This window comes from Myotis davidii, unplaced genomic scaffold (assembly GCF_000327345.1).
Source record: "Myotis davidii unplaced genomic scaffold, ASM32734v1 scaffold38, whole genome shotgun sequence".
NCBI lineage: Eukaryota > Metazoa > Chordata > Mammalia > Chiroptera > Vespertilionidae > Myotis > Myotis davidii.
The window spans coordinates 7,629,344-7,649,921 of NW_006291383.1; the positions used below are offsets into that span (position 1 = coordinate 7,629,344).

The 20,578-nt window shown below is 44.0% G+C and overlaps 1 protein-coding gene across 2 annotated transcripts in view; it reads right to left on the reverse strand.

Moving 5' to 3' along the window:
- Window positions 1–5,160: 5,160 nt before the first annotated feature.
- Window positions 5,161–20,578, reverse strand: part of CBFA2T2 (core-binding factor, runt domain, alpha subunit 2; translocated to, 2) — a 39,966-nt gene continuing 24,548 nt past the window's right edge. Inside the window, exons 5-10 of one of the 2 annotated variants that reach the window (XM_006764596.2) lie at window positions 19,857–20,110; window positions 19,518–19,603; window positions 16,376–16,571; window positions 14,718–14,786; window positions 11,766–11,953; window positions 5,161–6,560 (exon numbers count right to left, since the gene is read on the reverse strand). In XM_006764596.2, coding sequence (XP_006764659.1) covers window positions 6,267–6,560; window positions 11,766–11,953; window positions 14,718–14,786; window positions 16,376–16,571; window positions 19,518–19,603; window positions 19,857–20,110 — 1,087 coding nt within the window. In that variant the 3' untranslated portion in view covers window positions 5,161–6,266. Of the gene's footprint in view, window positions 6,561–11,765; window positions 11,957–14,717; window positions 14,787–16,375; window positions 16,572–19,517; window positions 19,604–19,856; window positions 20,111–20,578 lie in introns of both variants that reach the window. The other variant, XM_006764595.2, reaches the window with a different exon arrangement.

A 20,578-nucleotide genomic window follows, 5' to 3' on the forward strand; every position in this document is an offset into this window, starting at 1 on the left:
TGCCTCTAGCCTTGTGGAGAGGTCCCGGTCTTTTGTTTACTTGTAGTAGGCTCAAAGCCTCGTCTCTCCTTTCCGTGAGGCAGCTCATTGCTCAAACTTTACTTCTCGGATTTTCTTTTGCTCCCATGCAGCACAGGCTCCCTCTTTTTGTACTCAGCCTCCTCTGAGGCTTCAGTTTACTCAAGTTTTTCCTGGCCCTTGGGGATTTCCTACACTTTATCTGTGACCTCAGCGATGCAGTTACAAGAACACTCATTAAAATTTATACTTTCAACAATAAAGATTTAAAAAATATTTAAAAAAATTATCCGGCATCTGGGTGTTTATGGCAATGGCAGATTTCTCAGTCTGCCATTCCTATAGGAAATTTAACACAGCATTTTACTATATTATCACTAGAGTCCCTGGGATCCTTTTTTCCAGAGCTAAGGCAGGACTGTGGATTCCTGACTTGGCTACCAAATGTTTTTTGTGGTAAGCTGACAGTCACAAGGCTGAGATCCTGTAATTGATCTGGGTTGTGGGTTGCAGTGCTGGGCAGCTGTGGAGACTGGCAGTTGGTCCCCTGTGCATGGAAGATCACACAGCTAAGCCCCCACCTTGCCTTCTGGGGCCAAGGCCACAGCCAGACCCTTCTCCTTATTCTGAGATCTAGTAACCAACCCCTCAATGCATTTTTGAGGCCTGTGAAGTTGGTGGTGCCAACAAGGGTCTTGGGCAAGACTGCTTGGAAGTAGGTTTAGGGCAGAGGCCAAAGGTGGGTATTCAGGCAACAGAGTGAGGCTGCGGCCAGAGCCTTAGGAAGTGAGCCCTCAGGTCACCGACTAAGAAACTGGACTAACAGCCAAAGACTCCATACACACAGGTGGCAGCTGCACAAAGCTGACCAGACCATCTCAGAGCCCTGGAAAATATGACCTGCCTGTTGGAGGCACAGCAAACTGGTGGGCTTTCAGGGAAAGCAGTTTGAACATATGCTTCGAGAGTCAGAAGTGTTCAGTTCTAGAAATCCCAGAAAATTATTCCAGAGAAATAACCAAGCAAAGGAAGACATTCATTCAGTATGCTGACAGGGAAAATGGGGAAGCAACCCAATTGCTCAACAGGAGGTGAAGAATTAAGAAAATGATGGCCTTGATTAAAGCATTCAACCCATTCAGCAAGTAAACGGGAAGGCAATGAACTTAGGATTTAACATTAATATAGAAAGGACATGAAACATTTCAAACTTTCTGTGGTGGTTTCCTTATTAAATCACTGAAGGGTGAAGAAACTAACAAGGAATTGGGAGTCTGTAAGCTGTTACTGGCACTATCCACAGGCCCACTGGGTGGGCAGGCAAAGTCATGGGCACGAGCAGCCAGCCCAGTGGGGGCCTGGGCCCCTCAGCTGTCTTCCCGTAGGCCTAGCGGCTGGAACCGTCTCTTTAGCAGATCCTGCTTTCATTCCTCTGGGTGGCTCTTTAGGCCGTAGCAAGGAACACTGGAGGTCTGCCCACTTCCACCCCCACCCTCTGCCAAAGAGGGGAAGGAAGGGGAGAGGACGCAGAAGCCTGCCTGCCAGATGTCTCAAAGTGCACCTACCACCTTCCCTCCCAGTGGCATTCCAGTTTGAGTCAAAAAAGGAATATAGCCTTTTTATTGACTACTTTAAGTAGAACAAACTAAATACATATTTAACAGTTTTGGTTTGTTTATACAGTACATTAAATAAGTTATGCACAGAGTTAAGTAACAAAAGTTCCTATCAGAGAAATGACAAAGCACAGAAAAATCAGACCCTATCGCATCCTGTGGGTGGTTTCACATTCATCGTCTCTCTTAAAAAACCACGCTTGGAGGTTTATTTACATTATTGGCTTTCTTTCATAAATGGAGCTTTTGTAGCCTCATCAGGAACTTGGAAAGCTATGAAAGTGGACCGAAGGCCTCTTAGCCAAACAGCTCTTTCAGCCATTCACCTAATGTGTATTGCTGCTGCTTTGCCAACTCCACCGCAGGGACAGGGCTGTCCCTGCCGGCCACTAGCCACACATGCCCTATTTGGTATAAGCATCAATGAGTGTACGCTGGGCAGTAGTGGATCGGACCAGATGGGGTCTGCAGGGGAAGCACCATCTCTGTGGCTGCGGAAGGAAGGGAGGATGCAAGGCCCGTTGCCCTCAGGCCTCCTGACCTTCTGGCCCTCGGTGGAAAAGGTCACCTGCACCATCATCTTTGGAAATGAGCATGTCAAAGCATGTGGGCAAAGAGGCAGGGAGTCAACATTTTGGTTTCACAAGAACTAGGCACCCAGAGTTGGAAGGGCCCTATTGGGCAGCTGGCCCAGTACCCACCCCACCTCGGACAGGACTCCTCCTGACAGTGGCTGTCTGGCCCATGTGGAAACAGCCCAGGTTCCTCTGGCTTTTCTTACATTTGGTTCAAACACACCACCACCCAGTTTTCTGCAAAGAGCTAAAAAACAAATTTAAGAAAGTTGGCTTGGTCAACTGACCTGGGAGTCTAGAAACCAGTTCTGAAGAAAGCCTCCAAGATATATTCTATTTTAAATGATTTATTCAACCTACAATCCCTTCCACAATTTCCAGGACAATCAGCCAGCTGGTCATCACCTATGCTTTCATTCTGAAGAATTCACCACCATACAATTCCAATTTGAGTTGATGAACCTTCAGATCCACTTGCTGGGATCTTTTCTGGAGCTACCAAGAACAAGGTCTACACTCCTTGCAAGCAGGTGAAAGCAGTGGGTATCAATTTGACTTTGGAACAGGCTGCACAAAGTCAAGTGTAGATTCTCTGTCTAGAAGCTGAAGATGCTCACATTGACACCAAGAAGTGAGGGGCTCCCGGTAGACCAGCTGGCCTGGATGGGCACTGCAGCCAGTGTCGGACATCCCCATGCTGGGTAGATGTGTCCTGTTTCCAGACTTAGATCCACTGAGACACACACACCACTCAGCACAGTCCAGGAAAAGATCCACTCACTCTGTGACCTTATGGCCCAGGGCCCCTGGGGCTGAAGAGCCCCCCAAAGTGGAGCACTCACACCTCAGAAGTGGGTGGCTACTCCTGCACAGGAGAAATGAACAGACTCAGTTTTCACCACGAGGCAGAGCCAGGCATGCTGCAGGCAGTGGGGACCAGAAGGCGACTGAAGATCTGAGGGGCCAGCCCTCAAGTATCCCTTGGAACATCTAACGCACCCACACCGGTCACTCTTGGTCTCTTCTCTGGTTCCTGCGACCATTCTTCACTGGATAAGACAATGATGTCCATCACTTGTCAGCATCCCTCAACACTGGCCTCATCCTCCAGATGTGCTCTGACCGTTGGGCAGGCTTGTATTAGTTTTTTTTTTTAATTTATTAAATTTATTGGGTGACACTGGTCAACCTTTGTCACATTTGCTTTTGATTTCTAGGGTAACATTGAAGAGCCTGTGACTGCCTTAATAACACTTTCAGTACCATCATCCCGAAACCTTCTACCTTTTGTCCCCCCAAATATTAGCTATAAAAGTTGGTCCTCTAAGAAACCTGATTATATATAAAAATATTTAAAATCCAACTAGATGAAGGTGGGAAGCCTGAACTTGAACCCCCCACCTGGTAGCTGGGTGATATTAGCAGAAACTGGAAATCAAGTGGGGAACTCAGACTCAACCCTGCCTCTCCAGTGCCATCACCCCATCCCAAAACACTGCCAGTGCCATCACCTCCTCCCAATTAGAGAGCTGGGGAATTTCAGACAGGAAATTAGAGAAAGGGATTCTTTCCATCTAAATAGTAAGTCTTGAACAGATGCCTGCAACCAATGTGTGAAACTGACCAAATACTGCGGAGGTTTTCAGCTTGGACTTTGGGTAGGACATGAACAAAGCAGTATTGAATAGCATCACAAAAACTCTGAAAACTAAGCTGTCATTGGAACCACAGCCCACAAAGAGCCAGCGAGAACCTGCACAACTAAACCTATGCCTTAGCTTAAGAAAATGACATCGAGCTATGATAATATTTTGTTGGTTTTGGTCTTTATTCCAACCAGGAAAAATCTGATCTACCCTGTCTAGTCAGATTAAAGAATCCCGTCCTAGCTGGTTTGGCTCAGTACATCGAGCGTCAGCCTATGGACTGAAGGGTCCCAGGTTTGATTCCTGTCAGGGGCACATTCCTGGGTTTCAAGCTCGATCCCCAGTGGGGGCGTGCAGGAGGCAGCCGATTGATGATTCTCTCTCATCACTGATGTTTCTTTCTCTCCCTCTCCCTTCCTCTCTGAAATCAATTTTAAAAAAATAAAAAAAATTATATATATATATATATTAAAGAACCTGCCTAGGTGTTCATCTGATTTGCCAATGGAAAGACAGTGAGTGAGCTGAGGGCAGACCCAGTGAACACCTCGAGACACCCTCTTGCTGTAAACTGATTTAGAGGCCCCATGACCTCCTTGGGGGACATTCCGTATCTTATGAAAATACAGGCAAGTCCCATCAGGGGTGCTGACTTCATCCCGGTTAAAGTCAGAACACCCCACAAGTACTGCAGTTTAGAGTTCTAAATCAACGTAACATTACTGTTATTCCTTCTCTGTGTATACTTTACTTTGTGCAATAGAAATACAGGTATTTTAAAGGTGCCTTGTATTACGTTTCTTTATAAGACAGAACATCCTTCAGTAAGGTCAATTAGGGACTAGAAATTCTTAAAGCAAGGACAATGCTACCTATGCTGATTACTTTTCCTTTATAGGATGAGAGCTTCTATTTCACTCTTGTCAGTGCACAAAAGGTGGCTATCTAAAGCAGGGCTCTCAAGTGCCAGCAGGAGTAGAGCTGACCAACTCATCCCAACTGATTCCGCGGGGAGAGAAGGTGCTGGAGGCGAGGTGGAGAGTAGAAAAGTCAGGGAAAATGTGTGTGGCAGTTCTGAACACTTTAAAACAGGGTTAGGTGATGTCATATTGGGAGCGCCAAGTCAATAGCTGGAAACCTCCCTGAAGACAGGAAGGAAAACTGGTCAGGTTCTCTCAAAATGGTTCTCACGTTTCACAAAATTTCTTATCTCAAAATGGGTATCTATCAAACACACGAGAAGGGAAGCTGAGATTGTGTGCCCAATAGTAAGCTGATGCAGTTATGTATAATGACATGAAACCATGAGGTCTGAAGAATTCTTTATGGTCCATGAGGGCTGCTCAGAAGTAACCAGGCCCTGATTAGTGAGGCGAGTCCTAGTCACACCATATCACATTTTACAGGGCAACTGCGGCTTCAGAGGTGCCAGATAGAGACCGATCCACACTGTGATCTGGACACACGCGGTCTGAGACAAGACACAGAACAAGATGACTGTGCAAACAGCCAAGCGGTGACGAGGTTCTGAGTTTCCAACAGATGATGCATTCAATAACTTGATGATAGTAGTTGGCCAAAATGCTCAAAACAGACTAATCTACACCTGAGTCTCGTTCTTCCTCAGACCAATCCAAGTGCTGGAAACTTTTCTGCACAAGCAAAATCAAATCAGAGAGGGAGAAAACTGGGTCCTAAACTGAAGAAGCCAGGCAGGTTAGAAAACCTTGTCCAAGATGATCTGTGATGCTTGTGAAAGTTTTATTTATTTTTTATTGTTATGGGTGCTTTTCCTAAAATGGTGACTTTCCTGTGGTTTCTGAGAATTTTAACAAGTCTGAACAGCAGGGTCAAGGGAGTCCTGAGTGCTGCTTTTTGCTTCCCCGAAGTCCCCCTGGGGCCAATCAGTGGCATCTGCTGAGGGTGGAAATAGGCTCATGAAGCTGCTGGGGATGAGGGGGGCCACTCCCGGTCAGAAGGACTCTCTCCAGCCTGCTCACAGCCTCCAGGCCTCTGCTGCGGGAGGACAGTGGAGCAGGAGACAGTGCATGGGGCCAGCTGCCTCCAGCCTGGCCGGGCACATAGTCTGCTGCCTCAAGAGGCAGGGAGGGGAGCTGGTGGTCTACACTGAAAAGGCGCCCGCCACGCCAGCTCCAGCTGGGAGAGGAACAAACCAGAAAGCCATGGAAGAGGCAGCTCCAGCCACCTGCCTGTGTGCAGAAAGGACGGCACACTATTTCCCCCAAGGACACAAATGGGAAACGGGGGCAGGTGTCTGGAGAGGCTGTGAAGCAATGTTGGCTGGGCTTGGACTCTTTCTGCCTCCACTTCACTTCTTGCTGATGACCCAGCAGCTACTTGTACTGGTCCAGCCCTGTGCTGTGAGGTCATCAGGGGGAAGGAGCCTGGGCTCAGAGTCCGTTGCTGTCGATGGCTGTCACAGAGGCAGGTGTTGAGGAGCGCGAGGTGGTTGCTGAGGTCTTGTCCAGTGCTGGGCTTGGCACGCTGCAATCGGCAGACCTGGCTGACCTCCCTCCAGGAAGCAGTGGCCGGCTCTGGCTGTGGGGACTCTGGCCATGCAGGTTCTGGCCACAGAGGCGGTGGTGCCGCTCCCAGTCCTTATGTTGGCAGAAAGAGCCGCAGTATCGTGCGATATTGCAGCCGCTGCAGGTCTCGCTGGCTTTGCGGCCACAGTTCCAGCAGTTCTGCAAGGCACAGGCATCGGTTAGTTGCTTGGATATTGTGGGGCAGGCCTGTCATCACTCATCACCTGCCCTGTAGAAGAGGGGGCTTGGACCTACACATACCTGTCCTTGTCCTGATTCTACTGTCTCTGCTTTCTGAGTTTCCTGAGTAACAGGAAGAGTACCTACCCCGACTCAGGGGACAGCGAGATGAGGGGGATGTGAAAACACAAACAGCATCATTGCAGGGCAGGCGGAAGCCCCACATCTTGTTGAAGGCACTGACTCACAATTTATCCCTCAGCAACCAAACCTAACTCTGTCCCCACGTCCCCCACCACAGCTCTCTCTTCTGAGACCACACGTGGTTTCCTCTCTCGGTCTTCCCAACAGAGGAATAACCGTATTTTCACTGACAACACCTGATCTTAGATGGTTATATTACTTCCTCTGTATCCATTCTCCTTTCAGAGATGCGCCTTGTCATAGGTGAGCTGGGGGTTGTGAGGAAACTTCTGGTTTATTTATGGGAGCCCCTGCAGTATCTCAGAGCTCAGGGCCCCTGAGGTCTAGGTCAGGAAGTTTTCTTACTACTTTGTACTATCCTAGAGGGGGGATGGGTACTGCTAGGGTCTAGCAGAGACCACAGGAGAGGGAGGACTGTACATTTGAGAATGCACTCATTCTACGATGGAGGATATGAGCCAAGTGAGGCGTGGTGAGAGCTACAAGGAGCGCCATGAGAGGCAGTTGAAACCTGCTCCTTGGTACTCTTCTCTTTCCTCTGGATTCCAGTGGTGACTCCAGTAGTGACACAAGTGTTTTTTCCGCACCCAAAGTCTCCAGGTCCACTTACAAGAGAAAAGCCTTATGGCACTGGCCAGAGGAAGCTACCAGGGAGGGGCAATGACTTTTAGGTATCAGGAAGGACTTGAGCAGCCCCTTTCTGCAAGTTCTCCAGAATAGCAGAGCCAATCACAAGGCCCAATCACAAGGTCACAAGGTCTGACCACTCCTAGGAAAGAAAGACACCATCCCCCATGAAATCAGGACACTTGCTCAAGTGACAATGGGGCAGTAAGCGTTGAAAAGGGCCACTTGGCCCACCTCTTGGCTTGTACAGATAGGACACTGAGGACCAGTGGGCAGGGACTTGCCTAAGGTTATAAAATGTTTACTTGGCCCTGGCAGGTGTGGCTCAGTTGGTTGGAGCATTGTTCCATACACTAAAATGTTGTGCGTTCCATTCCCAGTCAGGGCATGTGTGGGTCTTCCTTCCTCTCTTGCTAAAATCAATAAAAACAGCCTGGTCAGAGTGCTCAGTGGGTTAGAGTGTCATCCTGTGCACTAAAAGGTTGCCAGTTGGATTCTTGGTCAGGGCACGTAACTGGATTGTGAGTTTGGTCCCTGATTGGGATGCGTATGGAAGACAATCGAACAATGTTTTTCTCTCTCAGCATGTCCTCAGGTGAGGAATAAGCAAACAAACAAATAAATAAAAATCAATAAAAACATATCCTCAGGTGAGTGAAAAAAAAAAAATTACTTGCAAAGTCTAGAATCCGAACCTCCTGACTGCCCTATACTCAATGTAGAAGTTTAGTTTCAAAGAACATTAGAAAGGGCAGTATACTCCTGTCTAACACAACAGGCTTCTCAGGAAATACACTCTAAGGACTGCCTAAACTTGCCACCACAAATACCAGAGGACCAAAATAGGAAGCTGAAGTAATTCTTAGGGCTCAAGCAAACTGCATTCCAGAGAAAGTCAGACTTTGGAGCCTGATGGGCTGACTCCAAACAATGCATTGGCAGAACATTACCACTGGTGGGGAGGACCTCGGTGGTTGTCTATGTGGGGCTGCTGTTCAAACAGGCCAACGGGGCAGCCCTAGCTGATGGGAGACTTCTACTCCTCTGCCCAAGTCTGCAAGAATGTCTCAAACTGGGGCAGAGTACTGACGCACTGGAACGTAAGCCTTGGCTGCCATTCTATTTAAAATAGCTTATTTCATAATTTATGAAATATAATAAAACAAGGTAAGGAAAACAGCTTCCCACTGAGGCCGGATCAGTCTATACATGCAGGAACATTGTGGTAAGTGTCAGCGCAGCTAGGGTGAACAGGTCACTGTTGTGTACCCTTTCCCTGTGACATTTCCTGACTTAATCACGAGGCTTTGGCTACGATGTAAGACAAAACTGGTTTATTATTGTAGTCTCCCTTCAAATACTCATTCCTCAAAACTGGAGCAGCTCACTGGTCAGACAGTTAATGGGAGAAGGCTATAAACCTTTGGAAGTACTGGCCAGGGAAGTCAGAAGTGGGATGCCAGAATTTCCTTTGTCAAGTATGGGCCATCAGTTTATGCCAAGTGTGACCCAGAGGCCACCTGTATCAGAGCTCCGTGAGGCTTGTCAAAAATTCCTGGGACCCATCCCAGACCTCCCTGACATGACCACAAACCTGGCCCAAAAGAGAAATAATTCCTCATCTTATCATCATCTGCTAGGCCACTCTGTTTGCCAGGGAAGCCAGGCTGAGGTCAGAAGGTGCCATGTGGTGGAGATGAGAGGACCTCTCACTTCATCCCCCTCCTGAGGCATTCCAGGGAGATGCCTGGATCTGCCCTTAGAGTCAGCTATTCTGCAAAGGCAGGTGCTGCCACAGCTTACACACGTATATTGTTAGCCACATAAGAAAATCCTTTCATCTGTACAGTGCATTTAGTGCAGTGCAGTTTGGAAGTGCTAACACAACCATGACCAAATGGTATCTTCCTAGAAACTAAGAGACCAACAGGACAGGGTCTGCTACACACCCATTATACAGGGAAGGAAAGTGACCCCTTAAGGGCACACTGCTAGTGTGAGGGGCAACTGGGATGGGTTCCTAACCTCCAGTCCTGGGCTCCCTCCGCTATACCAAGCTCCCTGTCATGGGAAGAACAACAAACTCTAGGGATATACTGTTAGACTTTAAATATGTACTATGTTTAAAATTACAGCTCCTTAAAAGCACTCTCCTATAAATGGAGAGCTGGGATTGAAACCATGCAGTCCAGATCCAGAACTCATGCTGTAAGCCAAAATGTTACATTCCTTCTTTGGAGAAAGACAGAAAAAATATAAACACAGATATGAAAGTAGATAAATATGAACAAATATAGATATTGATATGAATAGCTATAGATATAGAATTAAATACACACAACAGAAAAAGATATCACTGCTCAGAAACAATTATAAAGAAAAAAGAAGGGGACAAAAAAAAAGGGGAGAGTTAAAGGAACTATTTCCTTTTTCCTCCCTTGAGTCTAAACTTTAAATATGACTCTGGCCCGGCTGGTGTGGCTCAGTGGTTGAATACTGACCTATGAATCAGGAGATCACGGTTCAATTCCCGGTTAGGGCACATGCCTGGGTTGCGGGCTTGATCCCCAGTGTGGGGTGTGCAAGAGGCAGCTGAGCAATGATTCTCTCTCATCACTGATGTTTCTCTCTCTCTCTCCCTTCCTCTCTGAAATCAATTAAAAAAATGACTTTTGATCACATAATGCAGCATACATTTCTGACAGCAAGTAAAAATTTGGAGAAATTACATTCTCACCAATATAACCATTCACTCCTCTGAAACCTGGTATCACTGCACAGTCTACAGGGTAAATCAAATAAACTATTTTCTCACAACTCAGTATCTTTTATAGAATGCTACAGTATGGAATTTTCCACATCCTCTGTGATGGTCACATGACATTTAGACATTTTTGTCTTTATATTGCCATGCTTGGCACTGCTATATTGAAAGATTAAGAAAATAAAAAGATTGAGAAAATAAACTTCCTGTTGTTTAAGAAAACAAACAAACCAGCCCTAGCCAGTTTGGCTCAGTGGATGGCTCAGTGGATAGATAGAACGTGGACCCACAGACTGAAGGGTCCTGGGTTCGATTCCGGTCAAGGGCATGCACCTCGGATGCAGATTCCCTGGCCATGGTTGGGGTGCGTGCAGGAGACAACCAATGGATGTGACACATCAATGTTTCTCTCTGTCTCTCCCTTTCTCTTCTTCTCTCTAAAAACCAATGGAAAAATATCCTTGGGTGAGGATTAACAATTTTTTTTAAATAAAGAAAACTAATCAACTGAAATACCCAGGAATTTTTTTTTATAACTTCAAGAGAATGTCCCAAAGATAGCTAATTTCTCAATTTGTAGAAATTTGTAGAAGTTTATTCTTATCCTCTGTGGTACAAGAATGTCTTATTTCTCTTAGAAGCATCACCAAGTCCTGGGTCATGTGTCTTGGAGAGTTGGGCAGGTCTGCCCCATCTGTCACTTCAACCCATAAAAGAAATACCCTATTTACAAGCAGCCCAGATGCTACAGGGGCCTCCATTTCCTCACTCCTGTACCCTGGCTTCAGCAGTGGGCAAAGTCCCTAATCCACAGTTTCCTCACTTGTGAAATCAGAATCCAGTAACACCCACCTCGTAGAATCATTGTGAGGATCAAAAAGACAATACACACACTTAGCTTTGTGGCTACACACAGTACCTAAGCTCGCTCAGTGAAGGGGAATGTCATCATTACCATGCAATCCACAAACTCTGGTTTTAGGGTGAGTTTTCAAAATTAAAACCAATATAGTAAGAATATAATACATGGTGGGGCAAAAGTAGGTTTATAGCTGTGAGTATGCAAAGCACAGAGTTTATTCTTTAAAAAAAACCACCACTTTTTATTCATTTTCAGAGACAGGAAGGAAGAGGAAGAATCATCAATGTGAGGGCAGAACATCAATTGGCTGCCTCTGCACATCCCCTATTGGGGATTGAACCTGCAACCTAGGGATGTGTGCCCTGACCAGGAATCCAACAGGCAACCTTTCGGTGCATAGGACAAAGCCCAGCCAACTGAGCCACACGAGCCAGGGCGAAATAGTTTATTGTATTATGATTTATTAAATATTGTATTATTTTCCATATGAACAACGGTAAATCTACTTTTGCCCCACTTTTTAGGGTACTTCCTAAAATATAAATAACTACCTGTATAATTGAGAAATAAAACCCTTCTGGTAACTGGATAATTATAATCATCTAGTTCAAGAGCAGACGGTTCTATCTTGCTACCTAGCACTTGAGAATATAGCAATGGGCTGGTTCACTCCAGCTGCCCGAGCCCTAGCCCCAGCCCCAGCCCCCAGGACTAATAGAACTCTGACCTCCGTTGATTCTTCTTGTTCATTTATGACAAGGAAGGCATCCTCTGCAGCCTGCCGTTTGACGTCCGCTATGGTTTGCTCCATCCGAGCTCTCTCTGTTGCAATCACTTCAAAGGCTTTTTGCTCTGCCTCAGCAACGGCTTTCTGTACTTCTGACATGGCCTGAATTTTCACCTTATTCACAGCTTCTTCTAGAAGAAAGTGACAGTAAAATCAACTGGCCGATAAATCTTTTCCCTCCCACCCCACATCATTTCTAAAAAGGGACAGAACTGAAACTAGATGACTTTTTTAAAAAAACACACAGGGATGAATATATGATGTATGTGTTCACTTTTATTCTTACACTCACTTGTCCATTCATGCAACCATTTGTTGAGTATACAGATGGAGGTGGGCACTGTACTAGGGACTGGGGACAGCTAGGTGACTAAGACATAGTCTATATTCTCATAACTGTTTGTGATAAGTACAAGGTGGCTTCGGTATCAGTATGAGAGACAAGAGATCCAAGGGGAAAGTGGTCAGTTTTACGAGTATGTGTCCTGGTTGAGATGGGAGGTGGAAATGAATTTTTAGAAAGTCTTGCATCTCATGCTAAGGAATTAAGCCCTTTTTCTAAAGAAAATGTGAACTCTAAAGATCAGCAGCATCTAGGGGTCTGGAGGAGAAGGTAAAGGGGAAGAACAGTAGTGGTATGCAACGAAACAAATAAGCAAAAGGCTGGGGTGGAGGCAAGAGAAGGTTGCGATGCCTCTGGGGCATCCAGGTATAAATGAACAGGAGGCAGCTGGTATATAATATTGATTCAGGAAGAGAAAAATGGGCAGGTTGCCAGGAACCCTGGACTTCCAAAGCCGTGTCCAGTTACCATTACCCCACTTGGCTCCTGATCACTTTCTCCCATCATCATCACCACCCTGCATGGTTTCCATAAGATGGACACTCCAAATCAGCGGTCGCCAACTGGTGGTCTGCGAGGTCTGAAAGGTTGGTGACCGCTGGTTTAAGGAAACCTTTGGAGCAGCCGTCGCCAACCGGTGGTGCGCGGACCACCGGTGGTCTGTGAGGTCTGAAAGGTTGGCGACCGCTGCTCCAAATAACACAGTATGCACTTGAGCCTCAGCCCTAAGTCCCAATGTAAATGACCTTCCTCCTGAAATCACAAGACGACAGAAGCCTAAGGAAACTCCCTTGTTGCTTGGCTCTTGCATGTGGCCTATGCTTAAAAGCGGTTTAAACAGAGTGTTCTAGGCTACCATCATAGAACTTTGCATTTTATTGCTCCAGCCTTAAGAAAGGAAAGTTGTCATCTCAAAGGCCAAGCAAGAATGATGCTGAGTTGACTTGGCACTGAACTCCATGCTTCCTTTACTTTTTTTTAAAAAAAGTATTTTTATTGATTTCAGAGAGGAAGGGAGAGGGAGAGATAGAAACAGCAATGATGAGAGAGAATCATTGATCAGCTGCCTCCTGCATGACCCCTACTGGGGATTGAGCCCACAACCCGAGCATGTGCACTTGTCTAGAATCGAACCCAGGACCCTTCAGTTCGCAGGCCAATGTCCTATCCACTGAGCCAAACCAGCTAGGGCTCCTTTACTCTTGATATCCACACGGTTCATTGTGGCTCACCACAGCTACCTTTCATATCCTATTAGTTACCAGGTAGGTGTTAAGTCTCTCTTATTGAGCCAACATAATAATGCCCTGAAGAACATTTATCCTCTAAGTTTAAAGATCAATAAGAATCACAGTTTGAATAACTAACTTGCTCAAGGTAATAATTCAAGGTAACAGGTGGCACTAGACCAGAACAAGGACTCAAATTTAGCTGGCTCAATGCCATAGTCTGATTCTTAACCATAATTAACCAAAGGTACCTCCCAAGTAGAAAATCACCAGTCACCATGGAGATCTTGTGCATGGTAATTTTTCGGATTGCCAGTGAAAATAAACATTTTGCAATAGGTTTACAGTGGGGCCTTGACTTACGAGTGTCCCAACTAATGAGTTTTTCGTCTCTCGGCCGATTTTTTGCTTTGAATTGCGAGCTAAAATTCGGGTTACGAGCCAGCTTCAGATACCCCACCACTAGTTGGCGCAGCGAACGTCACAGTGAACGCCACATCAGCCCAGCATTCAATTCATTGCTATGGTGAAAACTGATTTGACATATGAGTAATTTGAATTACGAGCTCCGTCACGGAACGAATTAAACTCGTAAGTCAAGGCCCCACTGTATTTACATCTCTCATAATTTGTCGGTTCATATATTTTGTCCACTTGTTTATTATGTTCTTGATGCTCTTGAGAGTCTTTCTGAATGACAGGTATTAACTTTTTGTAGAAATAAATTTTATTTTAGGAAGAAAATAAAAAACAATATTGGACTAAAAATAAATGTTACTAGGAATGGGAGGCAAGAAGAAAAGGCAGCTAGAATTTGGATGAGGTAAATATTAAGAATGAAAGGTTAATTTAAACCCCTCTCTTACCACAATAGGCAGTCCCACCTTTATTCTTCCTTTCACAGTAATGGTGAAAGGAAAAACAGACAGTTTTTTCAAGAGCAGAATGAAAGGTGGTAGTGTGTGAACACAGTGTGTGTAGATTCTAGTGAACAGAATAGGCAGAAACAAACTAAGCTTCATGGCCAGAAACAGAGACTATAATAAACAGGGAAGAAAGAGTTGGTTACTTAATGTCTGAGTGTGACCCAGAAGCATGTGAAAGGGACATGCATAGGCTGCTGGGAGGCACTCCAAATTCTTGACCTGCAAAGTAACATGAGGGGCATCCAGATATGTGGGAAAGCTGGAGGAGAAGAGGCAGGAGCCTAGAGTTCTATGAGGAGGTTATTATGAGACACCCGCCCCCCCCCCCAAATATGTGCTGCACACTGGCACAAATCAGTGAGTACATGCAACCTCTAAGCAGACAGGCACATACCGGTTTTTTTCCAAAATTCCACAGGTACATATCCTGTTGCTGGCCTACTGTTGAATTCCCGCTGAGGATCTACAGGAGAGAGATAAGTAGCATGGGGTCAGAAATTATCTATGATTGGCATGTTTTCTTTTTATGAAAAACTTATCAGATCTTTCATTTACCACTTAAGACTCAAAAATATATGTTCATGTAGTGCAAAAATATTCTGATAAGAGATAAAATCTGATTATAAAACAGCACACTTAATTTTTACTTTTAAATCCTCACTCGAGTATATTTTTTCCATTGATTTTTAGAGAGAGTGGAAGGGAGAAGGACAGACAGAAACACCAATGTGAGAGAGACACATTGATTGTTTGCCTCCAGCACACCCCGACCAGGTCTGGGGATCGAGCCTGCAACCGAGGTATGTGCCCCTGACCAGAATCAAACCTGGGACCCTTCAGTCCGAAGGCTAACGCTCTATCCACTGAGCAAAACTAGGTAGGGCTTAATTTTTACTTTAAAACACACACCTGCATGCCTTAGATATTAACAGTATTCCAAGTAGTGAGATTAAAAGTGATCTCCATTCAATGGATACAAGACACTGTGGGGTATGGGAGGCCAGGGGAAGGTCAAGGGGAGAAAAAAAGGAGACATATATAATATTCTTTGTGATACTTTAAGCAATAAAACAAAATTTAAAAAAAAGTGCTCTCCACTTTCTTTTTACTTATCAATGTGTCCTTATTTTCCCCTCTGAACATATATGTATTTCTAAGGTACTTCATAAAATATAAATAACTACAGATATTTATGTATTACATGTGTGTGTTTTCGTATCAAATTGAACTGAACTGTCTCCATCATGCACAGGGCACTGGCAAGTGCTCTGTAGGTATGTCAGAGAATATAGCTTTTCTTTCTTGGCAAGTCTGAATCCTTACATGTGATTTAAGGAGGTTTCCTGTAAATTTCTTTAAACACTCATAAACAAACAAAAAAACCCCCAAGCAGTGAAGAAAATAGTCTGAACAGTGCATGTCAAATGTATCATAAAGAGGCATCCCGGGGGTTGCTGGGAAAGACACAGGGGTGGAGGGTGACTTATCATGTATGTTTACTGTGTTTGCAAAATATAATATTTTATGAGAAATGGTTCTATTGCTTTCAAAACTGTGAAAACTAATTAAGGTCATTTCATTGTTGTTTTTTAATGTTAGTGCTAGTGGACTCCCTCATTTTTTAAAAAATTGATTTGAGCCCTAACTGGTTTGGCTCAATGGATAGAGCATTGGCCTCCGGACTGAAGGGTCCCAGGTTCGATTCCGGCCAAGGGCATGTACCTTGGTTGCAGGCACATCCCCAGCAGGAGGTGTGCAGGAGGCAGCTGGTCGATGTTTCTCTCTCATCGATGTTCCTAACTCTCTATCCCTCTCCCTTCCTCTCTGTAAAACATCAATAAAATATAAATATATTAAAAAAAAATAAAACAGAACAAGATCACAAATATTCTCATTTTCCATGAGGAAGAATATTTCTTGAACATGTTAAATACCGAGTCCTTGAGCTATTTTATTATTTACTCTTCATAGTCATCTGGGCCTTTTTAACTCCACATTTTAGCACCACCTTTGTTTAAAGTGAAACATGAAAGGCTGGTCTTGCCATCATACCGCTACTGAGAGGATCCGCGCTCCCAGGACTGTGCTGCCTGGAGACCAGTTCATTCCCCGTTTTCCTCATCTCTGTATTTTCGTTGTATCGTCTTTTCCAGTAGTTGAGTTCGTCACGATCAGATTCCTGACAGCGCCGCAGAACTGCCATGGAACGCCTTGTTTTTTCTACCATTTCCATAATGCAGTTCAGGGCCTGAACCAGAGAAGAAGTCAGGTAGTGATGAGCTGAAGACATTCAAACACTGATGTTGCAAATCAAGGTAAACAAATTATATAAATAATGAAGGTTTAAGTGTCTTATAGACACAATATCAAGTTTACATGTTAAAGCCTTTATTACTGCTTCTTTTAAAATATAATGTGTATATAAATATGTACACACACACACACACACACACACAACTTAATTTATTTTTTGTTTGGATTTCAAAATAATACTGGATTCTTTAAGGTTGAAGTAACCAGACTCTCATTATAATATAGCCTTTTAAAGTCTATGGTGACCATGGAAACGACAATATGCTGGTGAAGATCTGGGGTGGGTAGGGGCTGAGTGGAGGGAGGTAAATGGAAATAGGAGACATCTGTCATACTGTCAACAATAAAAAAAAAATTAATTAATGAGAATAAAAACAATACTTAAAAACAAAAAGACTACGGTGAAACCTTACATATTTGCGTAAACACACCAAGGTATCTGATGAAGCTGGTGATTTATTAAGAATGTTATCAGAGAAATAATGTTCAGAGACAATTTTTATCACTCAAGATGCAAAGAGCTACTGTATATATACTTTAATGCAGTACTATATCTTCTCTTCCCTTTTCTGTGAGAAGGGAAACCCTCTCTTACAATGAGACAGAGAACTTGGGCTTGCATTCTGATTCTCATTTGTTTTTGGAGAAGCTCCATCTATTAACCCTTTGCGGTCGTATTAAATTTGGACATGGGTGTCGTACTGGTCGGAATTAATTTCCATTGAAAGAGCAGTGATACATAACATGCAAGATTATGAAGGATAAACAAGATTTATTAATTCTTTTTTGGAACTACGTCACTACTAGTAGAATCACTACAAACGTTATCACTTTCTACGTCAGAGTCAGTATTCAAGGTGCCAAAATAAAACTCTTCATCGTTACTTTCAGATTCGCAGTACACGTCTTTCGGTAACTTTCTTTTTGCCATTTTGGAGTATTATTTTGAAATACCTTAACAAGCGAGAATGCCTAATTACAGTTAAACGTAATTTGTAAAGCTTTATTTGAAATTCTGCGAAGTATCTCTGAAGCTTGTCGATTTCTTCACTCTCAAAAGGCGACTGACTCGCCAAGGTGTTTTGCATGGTGAGTGTGTAACGACCACAATTGTTTATATTGAGTTTCGATATCTCCGATTTGTCGGGGCAATGTTTTGGTTCGTGACAAGATCGCTTAGACACTTAAGAGCTTTCAGAGAAATTATGAACTGATACACGAATGAATAGAGTTAAGATTCATACGGTTCCTTGCTGTGGTGGCTGAGAGCAGTCATACGACCGCAAAGGGTTAACACTTCCTATATACCAGGCCCTGTGATAAGCACCTTACGTATTATTACAACCCTCCTGTAAATTTAAATACCACAGTTTTAATTAAAAAAAAGATTTTTAAAAATTATAGTTAATACACAATATTATATTAGTTTCAGGGATACAACATAATGACTCGATATTTATATACCTTACAAAGGGATCACCATGGCCCTGACCGGTTTGGCTCAGTGGATAGAGCATCGGCCTGCGGACTGAAAGGTCTCAGGTTTGATTCCGGTCAAGGGCATGTACCTGGGTTGCGGGCACATCCCCAGTAGGGAGTGTGCAGGAGGCAGCTGATCGATGTTTCTCTCTCATCGATGTTTCTAGCTCTCTATCCCTCTCCCTTCCTCTCTGTAAAAAAGCCAATAAAATATATTTAAAAAAAAATAAAATCAAAGGGATCACCATGATAAGTGCAGTAACCATCTGACATTGTACATGGTTATAATATTATTGACTATATTCCCTATGGTGTACACATGACATTTATTTTATAATTGGAAGTTTGTACCTCTTAATCCCCTTCACATTTTTCACCCATCCCCTACTCCTACCCCTCCTCTCTGGCAACCTCAGTTTGTTCTCTGTATCTATGGTCTGTTCCTATTAGGTATTGTTCGTGCATTTGTTTTGTGTTTGGTTTTTTTAGATTCCACATGAGTGAAATCATATGGTATTATCTTTCTCTGACTGACTTATTTCACTTAGCATAATACCTTCTAGGTCCATCTCTGTTGTTGCAAATGGTAAGATTTCATTATTTTTATGGCCAAGTTAAAAAAAAAGGGGAATGGAATTTTTTTTTTAAGTCATAAAAATTAAGGCTAAAAATGGTGAAACAACAAACATAGGAAGTGTCAAAGCTGGGATCTGAACTCACAAACCTCTATTACCTGACTTTACTTGGTTAAGACTTGAAGTGATCATAAAGATTTGGGAGTTACTCTTAGCTCTTTAGCTGAGGGAGCAGTAGAAAAATCAGCTTTTATTGCAAAGACACTGTGGCTCTGGTTAAGTGTCTTGAAACCTACATACTCTATTACTATTGGTGATATTAAGAATTAGAAGTATGAACAAGTTAGGTCCAGAGGCATGGGGAGGTGGGGGGGAATAGAGGGAACAGGAAGAGATTGACCAAAGAACATATATGCAGCCCAGCTGTGTGGCTCACTGGTTGAACGTTGACCCATGAATCAAGGGGTCACAGTTGTATTCCCTTCCCGGTCAGGGCACATGCCTGGGTTGTGGGCTCGATTCTCAGTAGGAGGTGTGCAGGAGGCAGCTGATCAATGACTCTCTCTCATCATTGATGTTTCTATCTCTCTCCCTCTCCCTTCTTCTCTCTGAAATCAATAAAAACATATTAATAAAGAAGAACATATATGCATAGCCCATGGACATAGACGATAGTGTGGTGAAGGCCTGGGGTGGGGTAGGAGCTGGGTGGAAGGGGGCAAACAGCAGGAAATTGGGGGACATCTGTAATACTGTCAACAATAAATTAAAAAAACAAACACCCCACTTATCTGAAAATTTTAAAAAATTATACATAAGATTCTTACATGATCAAGATGTTTCCATTCATCAGCCCATTCCCTTTCTGTCAAACGGTGATCTACCAACTCATCTTGATAGCCTCCATTTAGACCTATTAGAAATTAGAGATTAAATTTGAGGATAGAGTAAAGAATACAGTAAATAGAATTCTATCAAGTAAACACACACATTCATACAAACTGTGAGCATGCTACGAAGGCAATGATTCACAACAAAGTGCGGGAGCCACAAAATGACATAAAACCACCCCCCCAAAATTACCATTGAGAATATATTTTAAAACTCCTTTAAATATATTATGAAAGACAAAAAAAAAACAAAAGAAAAAGGTTTACGTCACTTACTAAGATTGTGGTGTCTATCACGAACTTCTCGGTGTTCTAACATCTTGTTGGGTTCACGATATAGGTGGGAAGTTGCAATGTCTTCTAAGGTGTAGTGCTGAAGCGGTGGAGGTGTAGGATGGAACTGGCCCCCAGCATTCATAAGGGGCACACTGAGGGCAGGACTGTGCCGAGGAGCAGGGCTGATTGTACACACTCTCTTGGCAGGAGGTTCAGGAGGAATTGTATCTCTTTCAAAACCGTTGTCTTCCCTCCTGCGCAAAAATTAAGTAGATATCTGAGCCCATCAACAAGTGTTCATGCAAACATATCCTTGAGCATCTACAATGCTCACATTTTCACAAACAGGAAGACATAAGGACAGGTTTGACATAAGACATGAACTGAATTGTCTTTAGAGGCCAGAGAGATAATGGAAACTGATTTAGTCCAGTATAAAAAGAGAGGTCAAATTCATCCACAATAAGGCAGAAATATCTAAACCTCATGAAGCAAAGTGAGAGACTAAGGAGACAATGGCATTTTCTTATATGACTAGAGGCCCGGTGCACAAAAATTTGTGCACTCAGGGGGAGAGGAGGTCCCTCAGCCCGGCCTGAGCCCTCTTACAGTCTGGGACCCCTCGGGAGATAACGACCCGCTGGCTTAGGCCTGCTCCCGGGTGGCAGAGGGCAGGCCCAATCCCTAGGTGCAGCCCCTGGTCGGGCTCAGAGCAGGGCTGA